This window comes from Delphinus delphis, chromosome 7, assembly GCF_949987515.2.
Source record: "Delphinus delphis chromosome 7, mDelDel1.2, whole genome shotgun sequence".
Classification (NCBI taxonomy): domain Eukaryota; kingdom Metazoa; phylum Chordata; class Mammalia; order Artiodactyla; family Delphinidae; genus Delphinus; species Delphinus delphis.
Window position 1 is genome coordinate 43,035,311 of NC_082689.1, and position 14,073 is coordinate 43,049,383.

Consider the following 14,073-nt stretch of genomic DNA (forward strand, 5'->3'; position numbering starts at 1 on the left):
CTGAGGTCATTTGCATGCCTTAAGCACAGGATAACGCCAATGAGAAAAAAGCAAAAAGGGGGCTAAAAGAAGCTGGGGAGTGGAGGTGTGGGGATGCAGGAAGGGTGTCTGGCAGCGAGGCACAGACGATCATCAATAATGGTCCCAAGTAATGTATATGAGAAGACAGCTTATAAACTAAATGATCTTTTATTACGAAATTTATAAAACTGGCTCAACTATAGAAAAAAAGCCATCAATTTCAAAATGCCACCATCACACTCACCATATTTCCCCCAGCTGCCTCCAGGCAGTGTGTGTCCCTGTCAAGACCAGAGGCAGGAAAGAAGGCAGCACAGCTGGGGAGACCCAGGGGCTGATGTGCCAGAGCGTACACTGCAGAGGTGGGAGATGAGGCTGGAAAGGTTTCCACTATGGAAATTAGCGTTTTCCAACTCAGCCCGACTCAAAACATCAATTAGCTTCAGTTTTTACTATTCAGTCCTCCCCACACCCCCCATTAGCAGCCAGACTTATTGATTTTACCTCTATAAAGTTTTAGAATACACCTCCATCCTTTCTGGTCCCACTGAAGAACGGACAAGAGCTGTAGCGTATACAAACTTGACACCTAGTTTACCCTTCTTTCTATGGAATTTCTGAGTCTTAATTGACTTCTAAATATCAAAACTCACATTAGTAAAGAGTTACTCTAAACAGCCTCACTGAAATTGCTCATGGAATTTTATGATAGATGACAAGAAAACATGAAAAAAAGATAGCGTGTCACTCCAAGAAGAATTAAAAAGGAAAATTCCAGAAAGCAGAAAAATAGTCCTTATAGAACTTTTAGCCTACGTCTCAATATGGTGTTTCTTATTTTTTAATTGTGTGTATTAAGAAATATTAAACATCTACTGGTTGTTTAAACACACATGAGGTAAATGTTAGTGTTAACACTTATGCTTATACAAATACTTACAAATCTAGAGGAGTTGTCATTCCTTACAGTCTTGGCATTTCCAAATGCTAGTAGGAAAGAAACAGATGTGTGGTCAAGTGACAGAAAACTAATTTCAAGCCAAAAAATAAAACAAATGTAATATCTGACATCCATAAATCCTAGAAATGCAACTTGTAGCAATGACATTTCTGTCCAGAAAATTTCCATAGAAACTACTTAACACGAGTCTTAATAAGCTGCTAAAGCTTCCATGTCTTCTTATAAGTTCACAGAAAGACTCATGCCTATGATTCACAGAATTTTTTTCAAGTACTACTGTAAACTTAATCCTGTCTAATTCAACACATTTTAACTGTTTTGATAGGAGTCAGCTGAATGGCGAGCAAGCAGGGCTTCTGTGCTCTTCTACCGTTATTAACAATGAATAAGGTTATTTTAGAGATGACTACTTAACATTAACAAAGGTTTTATGAAACTCAATTGATGAGGTTTTCAGGTGGAAAAAGGCATGAGAAACTTTAAATTGTTTAAGTTCGAAATAAAAGGTATTTAAACGTGATTAAATATATAACTGAAATACAGAAAGAGTAAGAGACTTGGAAACTAACATCATTTCCAATAGGCTAAAAATACCATATAGTTTCATGAGTTTATGTCCATCAGACCTAAGTGAAACTTTCCAGAAAAAAAAAAAAAACATCAGCCCACAATGCAAAAATCCAAGTTTGTCCCAATCTTAGCTGCTTCGAGGAGCTAGAATCTCCCACCGGCTGCCCTTTCAAACAAGAGCACCTAAGAACCACAGGACGACACTGCCCCAGGCACAGAATGCTCCTGTTTGACAAAGGTATTTCAGTGTCATGAGGTAAAATGACTGCTTCATCAAGCTTGTGCACAAGAGAGGAGCAAATTAATCTGGGCCTTGGTAGTAGAGGATGTAAGTGGAATAAATGTAAGTCGTATAAGGAGAGGGGATCCCTGCTTGATGCTCTGAAGCCTAGCAGTGCACCTCAAACTTTAACGTGTACACCAATCACCTGAGGATCTTGTTCAAGTGCACACTTTGGTTCAATGAGTCAAGGGATGGGCATGAAATTCTGCTTCTCTACCAATACCCTCCCACCCCACCCCGAGGCTGTCACTGGGATCTGTGGGCCACGCGGCAGCCAGCAAGGACTACAGAGTGATGCACGATGATGCGGCAAACAGAAACGAATCTTTAAATTAAGAGGTCGGGCATCAAATCCCTGGAAGCCGCCACAACTTCATTAAATTAAGATTAGCCTAACAAGAGCTCACATGATTAACAATGGCTAAAAGTTGGTCCAAGTTTTGAATGGGTATGGTTTCGTAAGTCCCTGACACCAAATTCTCTCTTTAACAGAAAATAAGCTGAGATGTTATATTAAGTAAGGAAACCTGCACATGGGAAACACTCAAAAAAGGATGCTGAAGAGGTTCACATCCTTATCCTACGTCCACCACCAGCTAAAGGATTTTAATAAATGCAACCTTGATAAGGGTGAGTGTTGACCTAGTCATCATGAAGACCATGACATTTTTCGTGTTTTCACAGGCTAGATCTTTGTGGTGGGTGTCAACAAGCAGGGATGCCAAATTAACTAATTTGCACAGCCCCAAAGTCCAGCACGAGACGCTGACACATAAAGGAGAGTTTATTGTGGCTTGAAGGTCAAGGGCAAGTGAAGGAATTGCTTCAAAAAAACTTTATTCAGGGTGCCATTTGCAAGCCATAAACCATCTTTTCATCAAACAAATCTGAGTTGCACATTACTAAACACAGCTCTAAACACTAAAGTCTTTTACTGTGAGCCACAGAATCAAAAACAAGTGTTCCATTATAGAACACTTGAGACACATTCCTCAATTGTTTTTTTTAAGTTCATTGTTCTAAATGTTCATTTACAGTAGCAGCTCCAGTTAAAAAGTAAAGCATTCCCACAAAAGATAATACATGCCCACAGTAGACATTTCTTCCAGTTCCTGCACTGGGGCCTAGTTTCAAATACCATTGAATAAAGGGCCAGATTCTAATCACAGATGCAAGCTATAGCATTCCACAGTGTTTCTCCTTTAGATCACAGCATTCTTAAAATAAGCATCTATAGAAATATAACACATGTATAGCATCCTAACTAAAAGCAAAAGACAGCAAGCAAAAAGTAAAAGACTGGAATAATAAGATAAAGATAAAACACTTTCTACAATAGCTTCTTTATTTGTTAAGGTCCTGAAGGGGAAGAAAGATCAATAACAATGTGACAGGTGTTCTGGCCTTTGCTTCTCACAAGCAAAGTATTCTCGTGAGTTTTATTTCACTGTCTGGAGGATAAAGATGCATGGTGCCTCCTTGTAATAAAGTGGAAGGAGGGACTAGCCTGAGCAACAAAGACAATGGGCAGAGTTCTGTTCCTCCATACTGGGGCAGGTCTCCCCCCACAGAGCAGTTCTGCTTTAATCCATGTTAAATCTTGACCTTCCATGACTTCGAACAAAGGGCTGAACCAAACTACTCTTCTAGACCAGAGATTCTGATCAAGGTGGCCTTGATCCCCTCAGGGGACATCTGGCATTGTCTGAAGACATTTTCAATGGTAACAACTAGAGGCAGGGGTGCTATTGGCACCCAGTGGTTAGAGGCCAGGGATACTGCTAAACATCCTACACTTCACAGGACAGCACCCCACAGCAAAGACTTATCCAGTCCAAAATGTCAACAGCACCAAGGTTGAGAAAACTACTCTACCCCAACAACTGTGTTAAATGACAACACTGGTATGCTTACAATATAAAGCAAGGCAAAGGGCTTTCCAGCAATAGGAAGAGGCTTTGAGTTACTGTTTCCAACATAAGGATGGTTTATACTGATGGTTTACGCCAACCTCCATGGCAGAAGGGGACTTCTCTCTGGCTTTGTTTTCTGATGGTATTATGGACTAAATGTTTGTGTCCCTACCCGACCCCACCCCCCAATTCATATTTTGAAGCTCTAACCCCCCAATGTAATGGTATTTGGAGATGGGGCCTCTGGGAGGTAGGTAATTAGATGAGGCCAGGAGCCAGCGCCCACCTGCCCATCATCCCCCCTCCCCCTCCCATATACACACACAAAGAAGAGGTCATGTGAGCACATAGCAAGATGGCAGCTGCCTACAAGCCGAGGCTTCAGAAGAAGACCTACCTTGCCAGCAGGTGAGCTTAGACTTCTGAGCCCCCAGAAGTGTGAGAATATAGATTTCTGTTGTTTAAGCCACCCAATCTATGGTACTGTGTTATGGCAGCCCAAGCTGACTAACAGACACAGATGGCCAACCACAGCATCTGAGCTCTAAAGTCAGGTGTAGGCTTTTTGTAACCCTGAGAAAACTGGTCCTTAAATATTTCTCTGGCATAGCCTTGGTTTCCCTGACAACAGAAATCACCAGCCATGGGTGTTATCCTGAATGATAAAATAGCACTGCCCTCACATTGCTCTCTTCCACCAAGTTTCTCCCAGCTGTCAAGTCAAATGCAAATATCAGCTGATTATTATTAAGCAAAATGAAAGTAATTCAAATAAAAATTAAAAGGGAGAAAAATGATTGCAAGTGGGAGAGCTCCTTTTACACGAGTAAAGCGTTCCCTCCTTCAAGTGAGTGAAGCCAGGAGTTCCTAGGATGCCTCTACCTTTTGCTCAGCAGGTCTGGGCCTGACTCTCCCCCTCCCAGCCCACCTCCCAGCACACCAGGTGCCAGAAGTGCCCGGAAAACTGGATTTACCGTTCCAGTCATACTGACCCAATGTACACAGAAAATCCTACCTTCCAGGACTGGGTTGGACTGTAAAAGCTGTTCTTTGACTTGATTAACTTCTGCTCCTTTTCCACAAACAGCTGCTACGTAGGACATAACAAGCTTGCTGGCCTCTGTGGGTGAAAACAAGCCATATTAATAAATTAAGCAGAAATTTTTTTTCAACTTTCAGGGGAAAAGATTTGGGAGAGAAGGCCCACTAACAGTGTTTTCAAATGACTTCACTCCTGGGAGCAAAGAATGTTTTGGGAACCTTTAAAAATATTCATGCTTTCTATTCAGACATGTCATTGATTCAGATATAACAGGAATTGTGCTTAAAGGTTATCACTGGGTTGCTAAAAAACTGACTGAGTAAACATAGCCAACAAAATCTGAGGAGGACTATCTTCTTAAAGCAATTGTTTCTTAAAAAACGAAAACTAGAGCTACTATATGATCCAGCAATCCCACTCCTCGGCATATATCCGGAGAAAACCATAATTCGAAAAGATACATGTTCACTGCAGCTCTATTTACAATAGCCAAGACATGGAAGTAACCTAAGTGTCCATCGACAGATGAATGCACAAAGAAGATGTGGTATATACAAATAACAGAACACTACTCAGCTATAAAAGAATGAAATAATGCCATCTGCAGCAACATGGATGGACCTAGAGATTATCATACTAAGCAAAGTAAGTCAGACAAAGACAAATATCATATGATATCACTTATATGTGGAATCTTAAAAAATGACACAAATGAACTTATTTACAAAACAGAAACAGACTCACACACATAGAAAACAAACTATGGTTACCAAAGGGGAAAGGACGGGAGGGATAAATTTGGGAGCAACAGATACACACTACTATATATAAAATAAACAACAAGGACCTACTGTATAGCACTGGGAACTATACTCAGTATTTTGTGATAACCTGTATGGGAAAGAATCTGAAAAAGAATATGTATGTGTGTGTATGTGTGTGTGTGTGTGTGTGTGTGTGTGTGTGTATATATATATATATATATACATATATATATATATATTTAAGTGAATCACTTTGCTGTACACCTGAAACTAACATAACATTGTAAATTAAACATACTTCAATAAAAAATAAATTTTTTTAAAAAGCAATCATTTATATATAATTACTATATTATACATAGGTGATTCAAGTCAAAATTAACTTGATAACCTGGGTGTCTTTATCAAATGTATTTTTTAAATTTAAAAGAATTGTCCTTCCTCAAAAATAGTTTCTAAATAAAGTTGGTTTGCTTACAATCAGATTAAATTAATTACTCTTCAAATTGATTAAAAAACTAAGCAACTAATCTTAAGGATTTGAATACAAGAAATACAGACCTTCCAGGGCATCTTCTAGTTGTTTTCATAGGCTTCACTCATAGAACAAGTTCCCTGCTAAAAGAAGCAGGCCACCGGAGGCATATGAAGAATTCTTAGCTCAAACTGGTAAGGTGGGCCAAATTTGGTTTTATCCTTCCCCTATTAGTACATGTCTCCTCTTAGCATCTGTTTCCAAGAACCTGATCCTTTTAATACTGAGTTCCAAGGAATGATAATAGATATTCAGGGGAAATGAAGTCTAAAGTCAAATGAATTTTGGGCCACAGTAAGTTAGATGAAGTGAAATAGGTTTCCTTTTAAAATGGCTTCTTAAAGGAGCATGTGCATTGTGGAACTCTGGAAAAAGATGGAGAATGCACCATCTCCCAAACTTATTTGCCATAGAATCTGTTTCTCATTCAACTGTCCTAGTTCTAATGTTCCGTAATCAGGATCTGGGAAATACTCAACTATTAAATGTCAGTAGAATAAAACATGGGCCCAGGTCCAGGCAGTCAAGGCAAGAAAAACCAATCTCCCAAATCTTGCTTTCTTGCAAGTTCTTTGCTCTGGTGCCACTGTCTGAGGGCAGGAAAGCCTTCCCCAGGTGTGAGTGGCAGTAACCCTACCTATGGGTGTAAGGGGACAAACCTCAACGCTGCTCTTTCTCACAGGGAGACCTGCAGGTGACTTCCAGCCCATTTCCCACCACTGAAGAAATAATAAATGAACAGTTGGAACGCGACCTTGGGCGCATTGCCCAACGTGTGCTTCAGGGCCTATATACAGCCCCAAAGCATCACCTAATAACAGGAGCCACAGAGCACCAAGAATCTATGCAGGTCCCATAAAGTTCTCAGGAGAGTGCTAGCAAATATGGTGCAGAAGAAGCAGGCGATCTCATGGAGCTGAGGATTGTGGTGGGATGCTGGGTACTTCTTCAATGGTTGGAGTTAAATCTCCCTCCAGTTTGCTTTCTGGGTAACGAGAATGGGTCCAAGTAGATTCTCTGGTGGTCTGTGATGGCGGATTTCTGCAGTCTCCTTTTAAAGGCTGTAGCTGAGAAACATCAGTCTTTTCATCTTTGCAATACCCTCCCTCCAAAGGGCATAGTCCCTTAACACATCCTCCATTGCGTAAAGTTCCTGAGCTACGTTTTCCAACGTTCTCAGGGTTTAACTATTTAAAGGCCGGTGAACTGTATGGACACACTTCTGCTGCTCCATCAGGCTGAACTGGCCTCAGTCATGAACAAAGAGTTTATATATTATTACGTTTCATTTCACTTCTTGGTGCTACATTGCCCTCTACCCACCAGTTCACACTGGAACTCTTCTTCTGTCACTTTGCGATATTTTGTTTCTAGGCTCCCTGGCTTTCAAAGTCAGGTGAGGCTGCCCTCCCAGCAAATTCCTGACATCTTGTGCTACCTGGTCTCCAACTGTGGGCCAACTCTCCTGCATCGCCCACACATTCCAACCCTACAGTCTGGCCTCTGAAACAACTCACCTCCAGGCTTTCTCATCATCCTTTCTCAGCAGCATTCTCTGGTCCCCATCCCCACCTACACTCTCACATGTATTTTGTATATTCTTCCTTGACTTAAATTTCTAGCCTTCCAACCCATTACACTATTAGAAGAGTGGAAGCATTTATAGACAAAACAACTCCAGACAGTGGCAAACAAATATATATGTACATATTTTACATGAAAAGCTAAGTTTTCTTTTAGGTAAACTGGCAAGAAATAGTAAAAGTCCAGGTCAGCCTATATTGCTTATTCCAGTGATTATGAACCTCACTGCAGCCAAACCTCCAACCTCAGATACATGGCTACACCCAGTTCTCTGGAAATCCTGTTCTAGCCCAGGGTGGACACCATGGACAAACTGCTTTGTGTGTATGTGTGTGGGAGCAGACGGAGCGGGGGGTGATCAACCAAGAATGAGAACACTTTGGTGGCTGCTAGCATTGATTTGACCTCTCAGAGACCTTTTAATGGCCTGAACTAAATGGCATCAAATTCTCTCAGGGTCAAATCTATTTAAAAATGGCGCCAGGAGCAGATCTATTGGAATTTGGATTGGACCTACATCACATGGCTGTTAAATTGTATGTAAACCCACAATATCTACTGAGATGTAAAGATGGGTTAACTTAAATTGAAACAAGGAATCAGTTTTATTAACTTTAAAATCTATTTAAGTAATTCAAATATCATTTTTAAATATACTTCGAAGATCCTTCTTTCTAAATTGTTAAAAAGATTTTATGCTCAGGTTCTTAACTATCTTCAGGAATTCTATTACTGCGCTCATTTTAATAATTCATTTTTGGAAGCTGGGATTAAGGGTAATTTTCTTCAAAGTCTCATTGTCTAAAAGAGACAACTCATTATTTTTTTCCTGACATAATACTTGATCTTTAACTCAAGTAGTTCATGAGATAGTCACTACTTTAGAAAAAATAAGTAAACCTGTACGGACAAGTTGCAAGGTCCAATGTAGTTTAGAGGGCTGTTTTCATTATATTTCATCATGCTGCAAACAGGAAGTAACAGTTATCTCATGAGGTTTTCTGCTTCATTTCCTTTGGCTCTTCTGTGCTAAAGTTCAAATAAATTTGCATCTTTATTCAAATGTTTACATATTTATCCAAATCAAAACTTTATGTGATAACCTCTATGAATGAAAAATATTGTATTTCTGAGGAGAGTCAAGAATTAAATTATCATCCTCCTCCATACTGCAAAGCCTAGTTCTTGAATCATGTGGACTATCATAGGAACCAATTAAACATGACCTTGGCAAGCACAGCATAAAATCTTAAGCATTTTCCAAGGCAATACTTTTGAGTAGACCGAATGCATTAATCTAGTAATCATACTCTCAGTGACAACGTCTTGCATGTTTGCTGTAAAAATATAAAAGGATTCTACGTAGGACAAAAAGGTGTATTCTTCACGTGTACTCAAAATACTGAAAAGCACCGCCATTCTAGATATAAGAATGCTGGCATTTAAAATTGGCAAATCGTAACAGCATTGCTTAGAACTCATTCTTAGTTCATCATTTTCTCTAACTCACAGATACTTTACATAGGTAGATTTATGTGCATATATATGTTTGAATGTTGAATTTTAAAATGCATTGAGTTGGACAAACAAAATATGAAGTCTTCAAAGTCAAAATATCTTCTCACCAGAAAACAGTAGAACATCTAGCGTTATCAGATATCCTGCACTAATGAACAAATGGCCTATAACAAAACATTTCTAGATCAAAATATCTAGACCAGAATTCATTTCTATAAAGAATGGAAAGGGGTTATAGATGATCGTTTATGATTCTGGGAATTTTAAATTCCTGTTAAGGTAAGAATGATAACTAATTTAACTCTGCATACTCTGGTACCTTGCATTGGGTTGTGAATAGTATCTACTATATGTTATTATATAATTATGTAATATGTAATCATATAACCATATAAATTCATATACTATAATATTCTTTATGTAAGAAAACATTGTGAAATAGCAATCAGTGAATGAGAAAGGGAAAACAATGAAAGACATTTGTGACCATGAGGACAAAAGGATGGGAATCTCATGGGCAAGTATGAAAACCTACGCATGGAATCGAGCAGGCTCCACACAGATACTGTGTCAGGAAAAAAAGGTAGGAATACAAGCAAGGCTTATTCTGAGGTTTTTTTCCAGAGCTAATAAATTTATCCAGGAGTTAACAAATGTCGATGCATGCATTCATAGATACAAATAACGTCACAGGTCACATACATATCATATAAACTATGTCATATATGTCATATAGCATAGAGAAAGCCATACATTTATACACACACAAATACTGACATATTTATCTACTTCTATACCTCTCTATCTCCTTGGTTAAGACACCCAAGTTTTTCTAGGGACTATGCTTACAAAGGTCTGGTGGTCCAGTGACCTAAAGAGTATGACTGCCTAAATCAAGCAAGCCATGTTTGTATACAATGAAACAAGGACTCTGTAACACAGAAGAACACCCTTTTTTAGCAGTCCTGAGTCTGCAGTGCTGCAAAACCACCCAGCTGCAGCACATCCAAACTGACCCGACAGGCAGCTGGGAACTGCCCCGATCACTGTACCAAAAACATGGGTCTTGCAATGAGAAACGCAGCCTCTGCTCCAAGAGGAATCATGAACGGCAATGTTTTTATTGAAATACAACTATATGTAAGTTGCTTTGCTTCTGAAAGTTGGCCACAAAATCTGATAATTCATGTCAAACACGTGAGTCAAGAGAGGCCTCTCTCGCATGAGGAGGAAACAAAACAAAGCTCATTTTGGCCTCGAGCTTGCTTAGCTATTCTGCTGCCATGTGGAGATACTCAGCATTGGAAAATGCTCATGGATGTTTAGGCTACAGCCAGTCAGTCACATCTCTGTCGCTGACCGAGTCAGAAAACTATCACAGATGTAGAGCAGTACAAGCTCACTTGGGGTTCAGAACCAAGGGTCTTAATGAGCAAGGCAGGCTTTGTAACTCTTTTAGCAGATGGCTGCAGAGTTCCTAGAAACTGATGTAACTGTAAAATTAGAAATCAAATAATTTATAATGCTTTCTTATATCAGGATCATCTTCTCAGGCCCACAGTTTACTCTGATGGCCTTGGAAAAATGCAGTTACGATGGTTCCCTCATGTTCTGCCTGCCTGCCCCCATCGGTGCTTGAATGATTTCCCACAAACTATTTGTATTCATGATAGTGAATTGTGAGTTCCCTGCCTAGAAATAGTTGGGCACTTTTATGAGGCATGATGGATTTTTTATTTAGCACAGCAGTAATGAATAGGCCCCCAAAGGATTCAAAATGTTCATGCCTCTCCCTGATTGCCCACATTATACAATCCTACAGTGTAAGAGTGTCTCCAGTGTTTAAGACCAGTAACATCATCATCTGCCAGGGGGGTTTACAACCTCGTTAACTTAATTACTTCTTATAAAATGAGCCCTCGGATACTACATGGTGGTTCTGTATATGCTATTAAGCAAAAACTCTCACTGAAAAGAGATGCTATACGTAAGTACATGGCACGTTCCAGGCCCTCAATAAATGTTAGTTATCTTCTTCTTTCATTCATTCACTAACACAAAAATGCTAATAGCTACATGTATTCAAAAAAATTTTGGTGACTAAGATAATGTGACATTTCAAAAATGGCCTGGCATTCCTCTTCCCCACAGAATTGAGAGTAAACCCCTTCTTGAAATTCCTCACACACTGTACTCCAATCTCTGTATTATTTTCCATCATTTCATTTTCCCGTAAGTAATCTCCATGAAACAGAGACATTAAACAACACAGAGTCTACTCAAAACTATAGTCTGATGACAATTAAAACCTTAATACAATTTGAAACAATTTCTGTACCCCTGCTTTCAAAAAGAAAGAAAAGTAGAAAAAGATGGGAATACATAAGTAAAACACTAGATGTCTCTATGGAAATGGAGAGGTAGGAGATGCTATTGGGATCTATAAATGTAAAGAAAGGGCTGAGCAGCTACCAAAGAGTATAGCTGAGTAGATACTTAAAAACAGCAGCTCTCAGGAGTGGTGTCCACTGCCCAGCCCCAGGATTTTAATGATAACGGACAAGTGAAACATCACCAGATCTAAAAAGCACGGTAGCTCAAAAACAAGACAAATGCTTCGAGAGACTTCTGGACAGTTGCTACTCAAAGTACGGTCTGACGACCAGCACTACTCAAAAGCTGGTCGGCCCCTGGACTGCTACTGGTCTATCTACATATGAGAGTAGGCGTTGAGAAGTTTCTGTAGCAATTTGGTAGTTTGTCTGTGGAAGCTAAACAGAAATCGGGGCCTGAATTTTCTATGTCTTCTTTTATTTTATTTTTCTGGTATTGGTCAGCAGCAGACTGCAAGAGAAGGGAACCTGGTGCTTCCCAGTGGAAGGTTTGAGACGTACTGCTCCAGGGTGTCTGTGGTACCCTCTCCAGCCTCTTGCTGAAGCAGCACCTGTAAACAGAGCTTCCTACCAGAGGAGGAGGTGATGACCCTGTGAAGCAGCTGTCCATTCTTCAGCTTATGACAGAGGGCAAAGGGGTCCTAGAAGGGACTAAATCCAGGGAAAACGATACGATTTCAAGTGGTGAATGGGACACTGAAACAAAGAGGACAAGTTATTGACTAGAAAAATAGAAGAGAAAAGAGAAGAGAAAAATATAGAAAAGAAGAATGAACTCCATGTGCCACTAGATTTCCACCAGAGGAATAAGGTGTTTTTGTTTTTCTCAGAAAAGAATGAATGCCCTCCCTGTGAAACAGTAACAGCAACCTCCACTCAGTTTCTTAATAAAGAAGGTACACGAGCCTACCAGGAGATGGAATTTTGCTCCGGGAGGAAGCAGTATGGTTTACAACTCTCTGAGAAGGAGGAGGTCATATACCAACATGGCTCATGAGTGGATGTGCTGTCTTCTTGGAACACGTTCCAGAGGAGATGAAGAACTGGCCAATACCAATCAAACCAGTGACCACAACCCACTTCTGATGACTCACTCAGGAACAAACTGAAACAAGCAGATACTCAAAGAAATCTTTAGACATGATGAAGAATGAGTAAAAATCTAAAAAAGTGAATAGGCTTAGGAATATTTTCATCTCTTCCTCCCTTATGCTTTAAAAAAGGAAACACACGTGAAATGAATAGGCTTGTAGATACAGTCAAAGGGATTGAGGTAGGGGTAGGTGGCATGAGATACGTCACTAATACAAATGACTTCTGTCAGGGACACAGTTTTTAACTTGCCTTGCCACCATTTTCACTGGTTAACCTGGAAGCAAACAAGAAGCTGTACTGCTTCTAAGAATTAAATTCTGTTTCACAAGAAAAGAACTGGTTAGTGACACGGAAGGAGCAAAAACTTTCCCCCGAGATACCAATGTCCTCTTAAAGTTCTTACTGGAAACAAAGAGTTCTAAACAACCAAAGATATCACAAATTTCTGAGTAAACAGTGGTAAGAGCCTATATCCAGAGTTCAAATGAATGATCTAAAAAGGGGTGGGAAACTCTATATAATGACACTGGCTACATACAATAAACAGCAAGCCTTTTAGTGAGAAGTAACATGAGCTGCCATTAGAAGGGGGGAAAGCATGAGGGGAAGGTGAAGAACAAGGTCGAGGCTAGATCAAGCAGAATCTTGTGTAACAGGCACATGGGGTTTGGCTTATATTTTGGTGCAATGGAAACTATTAAATATTTTTATGTAAAAAAAAGCTTGATGCAAACAAACATGGAAAAACAATATACCAAAACTGATGAGATGCAGCAAGAATGTTTCAAGAGGAAATTTTATAGGTATAAATGCATACATCAAGAATAAAAGAAAGATCTTAAAAAAAAACCCTAACATTATACCTCAAAAAACTAGAAAAATAAGAACTAAGCCCAATCTTAGCAGAAGATACAGCTTTTTTGAGGAAATAATGAAGATTAGAGCAGAAATAAATGAAACAGAGAATCAGGAAAGCAGTAGAAAAGATTAACAAAATTAAAAGTTGGTTCTTTGAAAAAATAAACCAAATTGGCAAACTAACCAAGAAAAAAAGAAAAAGGGCTCAAATAAATAAAATTATAAGTGAAAAAGGAGACATTCAACAGATACCACAGAAATAAAGGAACATAAGCGACTACTATGAACAATTATATGCTAACAAATTAGACAACCTAGAAGAAATGGATAAGTTCCTAGAATCACGAAGAAATAGAAAATCTGAACAGACCGATTACTACTAAGAAGATTGAGTCAGTAATCAAAAAGCTCCCAAAAAGAAAAGCCCAAGACCAGAACTATCTCAAACTCTTGCAATACAAAGAGGGAACACTTCCAAACCCAGCATTACCCTTATACCAAAGCCAGATAAGGATACTACAAGAAAAGAAAACTAT

The 14,073-nt window shown here is 39.3% G+C and overlaps 1 protein-coding gene across 4 annotated transcripts in view; it reads right to left on the reverse strand.

The window, feature by feature from the left end:
- The window catches only part of MYO1B (myosin IB), a 189,631-nt gene that overhangs the window by 81,709 nt on the left and 93,849 nt on the right, over window positions 1-14,073 (reverse strand). For all 4 annotated transcript variants that reach the window (XM_060016389.1, XM_060016393.1, XM_060016392.1 and 1 more), the window contains exons 5-6: window positions 4,764-4,868; window positions 962-1,008 (exon numbers count right to left, since the gene is read on the reverse strand). In XM_060016389.1, coding sequence (XP_059872372.1) covers window positions 962-1,008; window positions 4,764-4,868 — 152 coding nt within the window. The remainder of the gene's footprint in view (window positions 1-961; window positions 1,009-4,763; window positions 4,869-14,073) is intronic.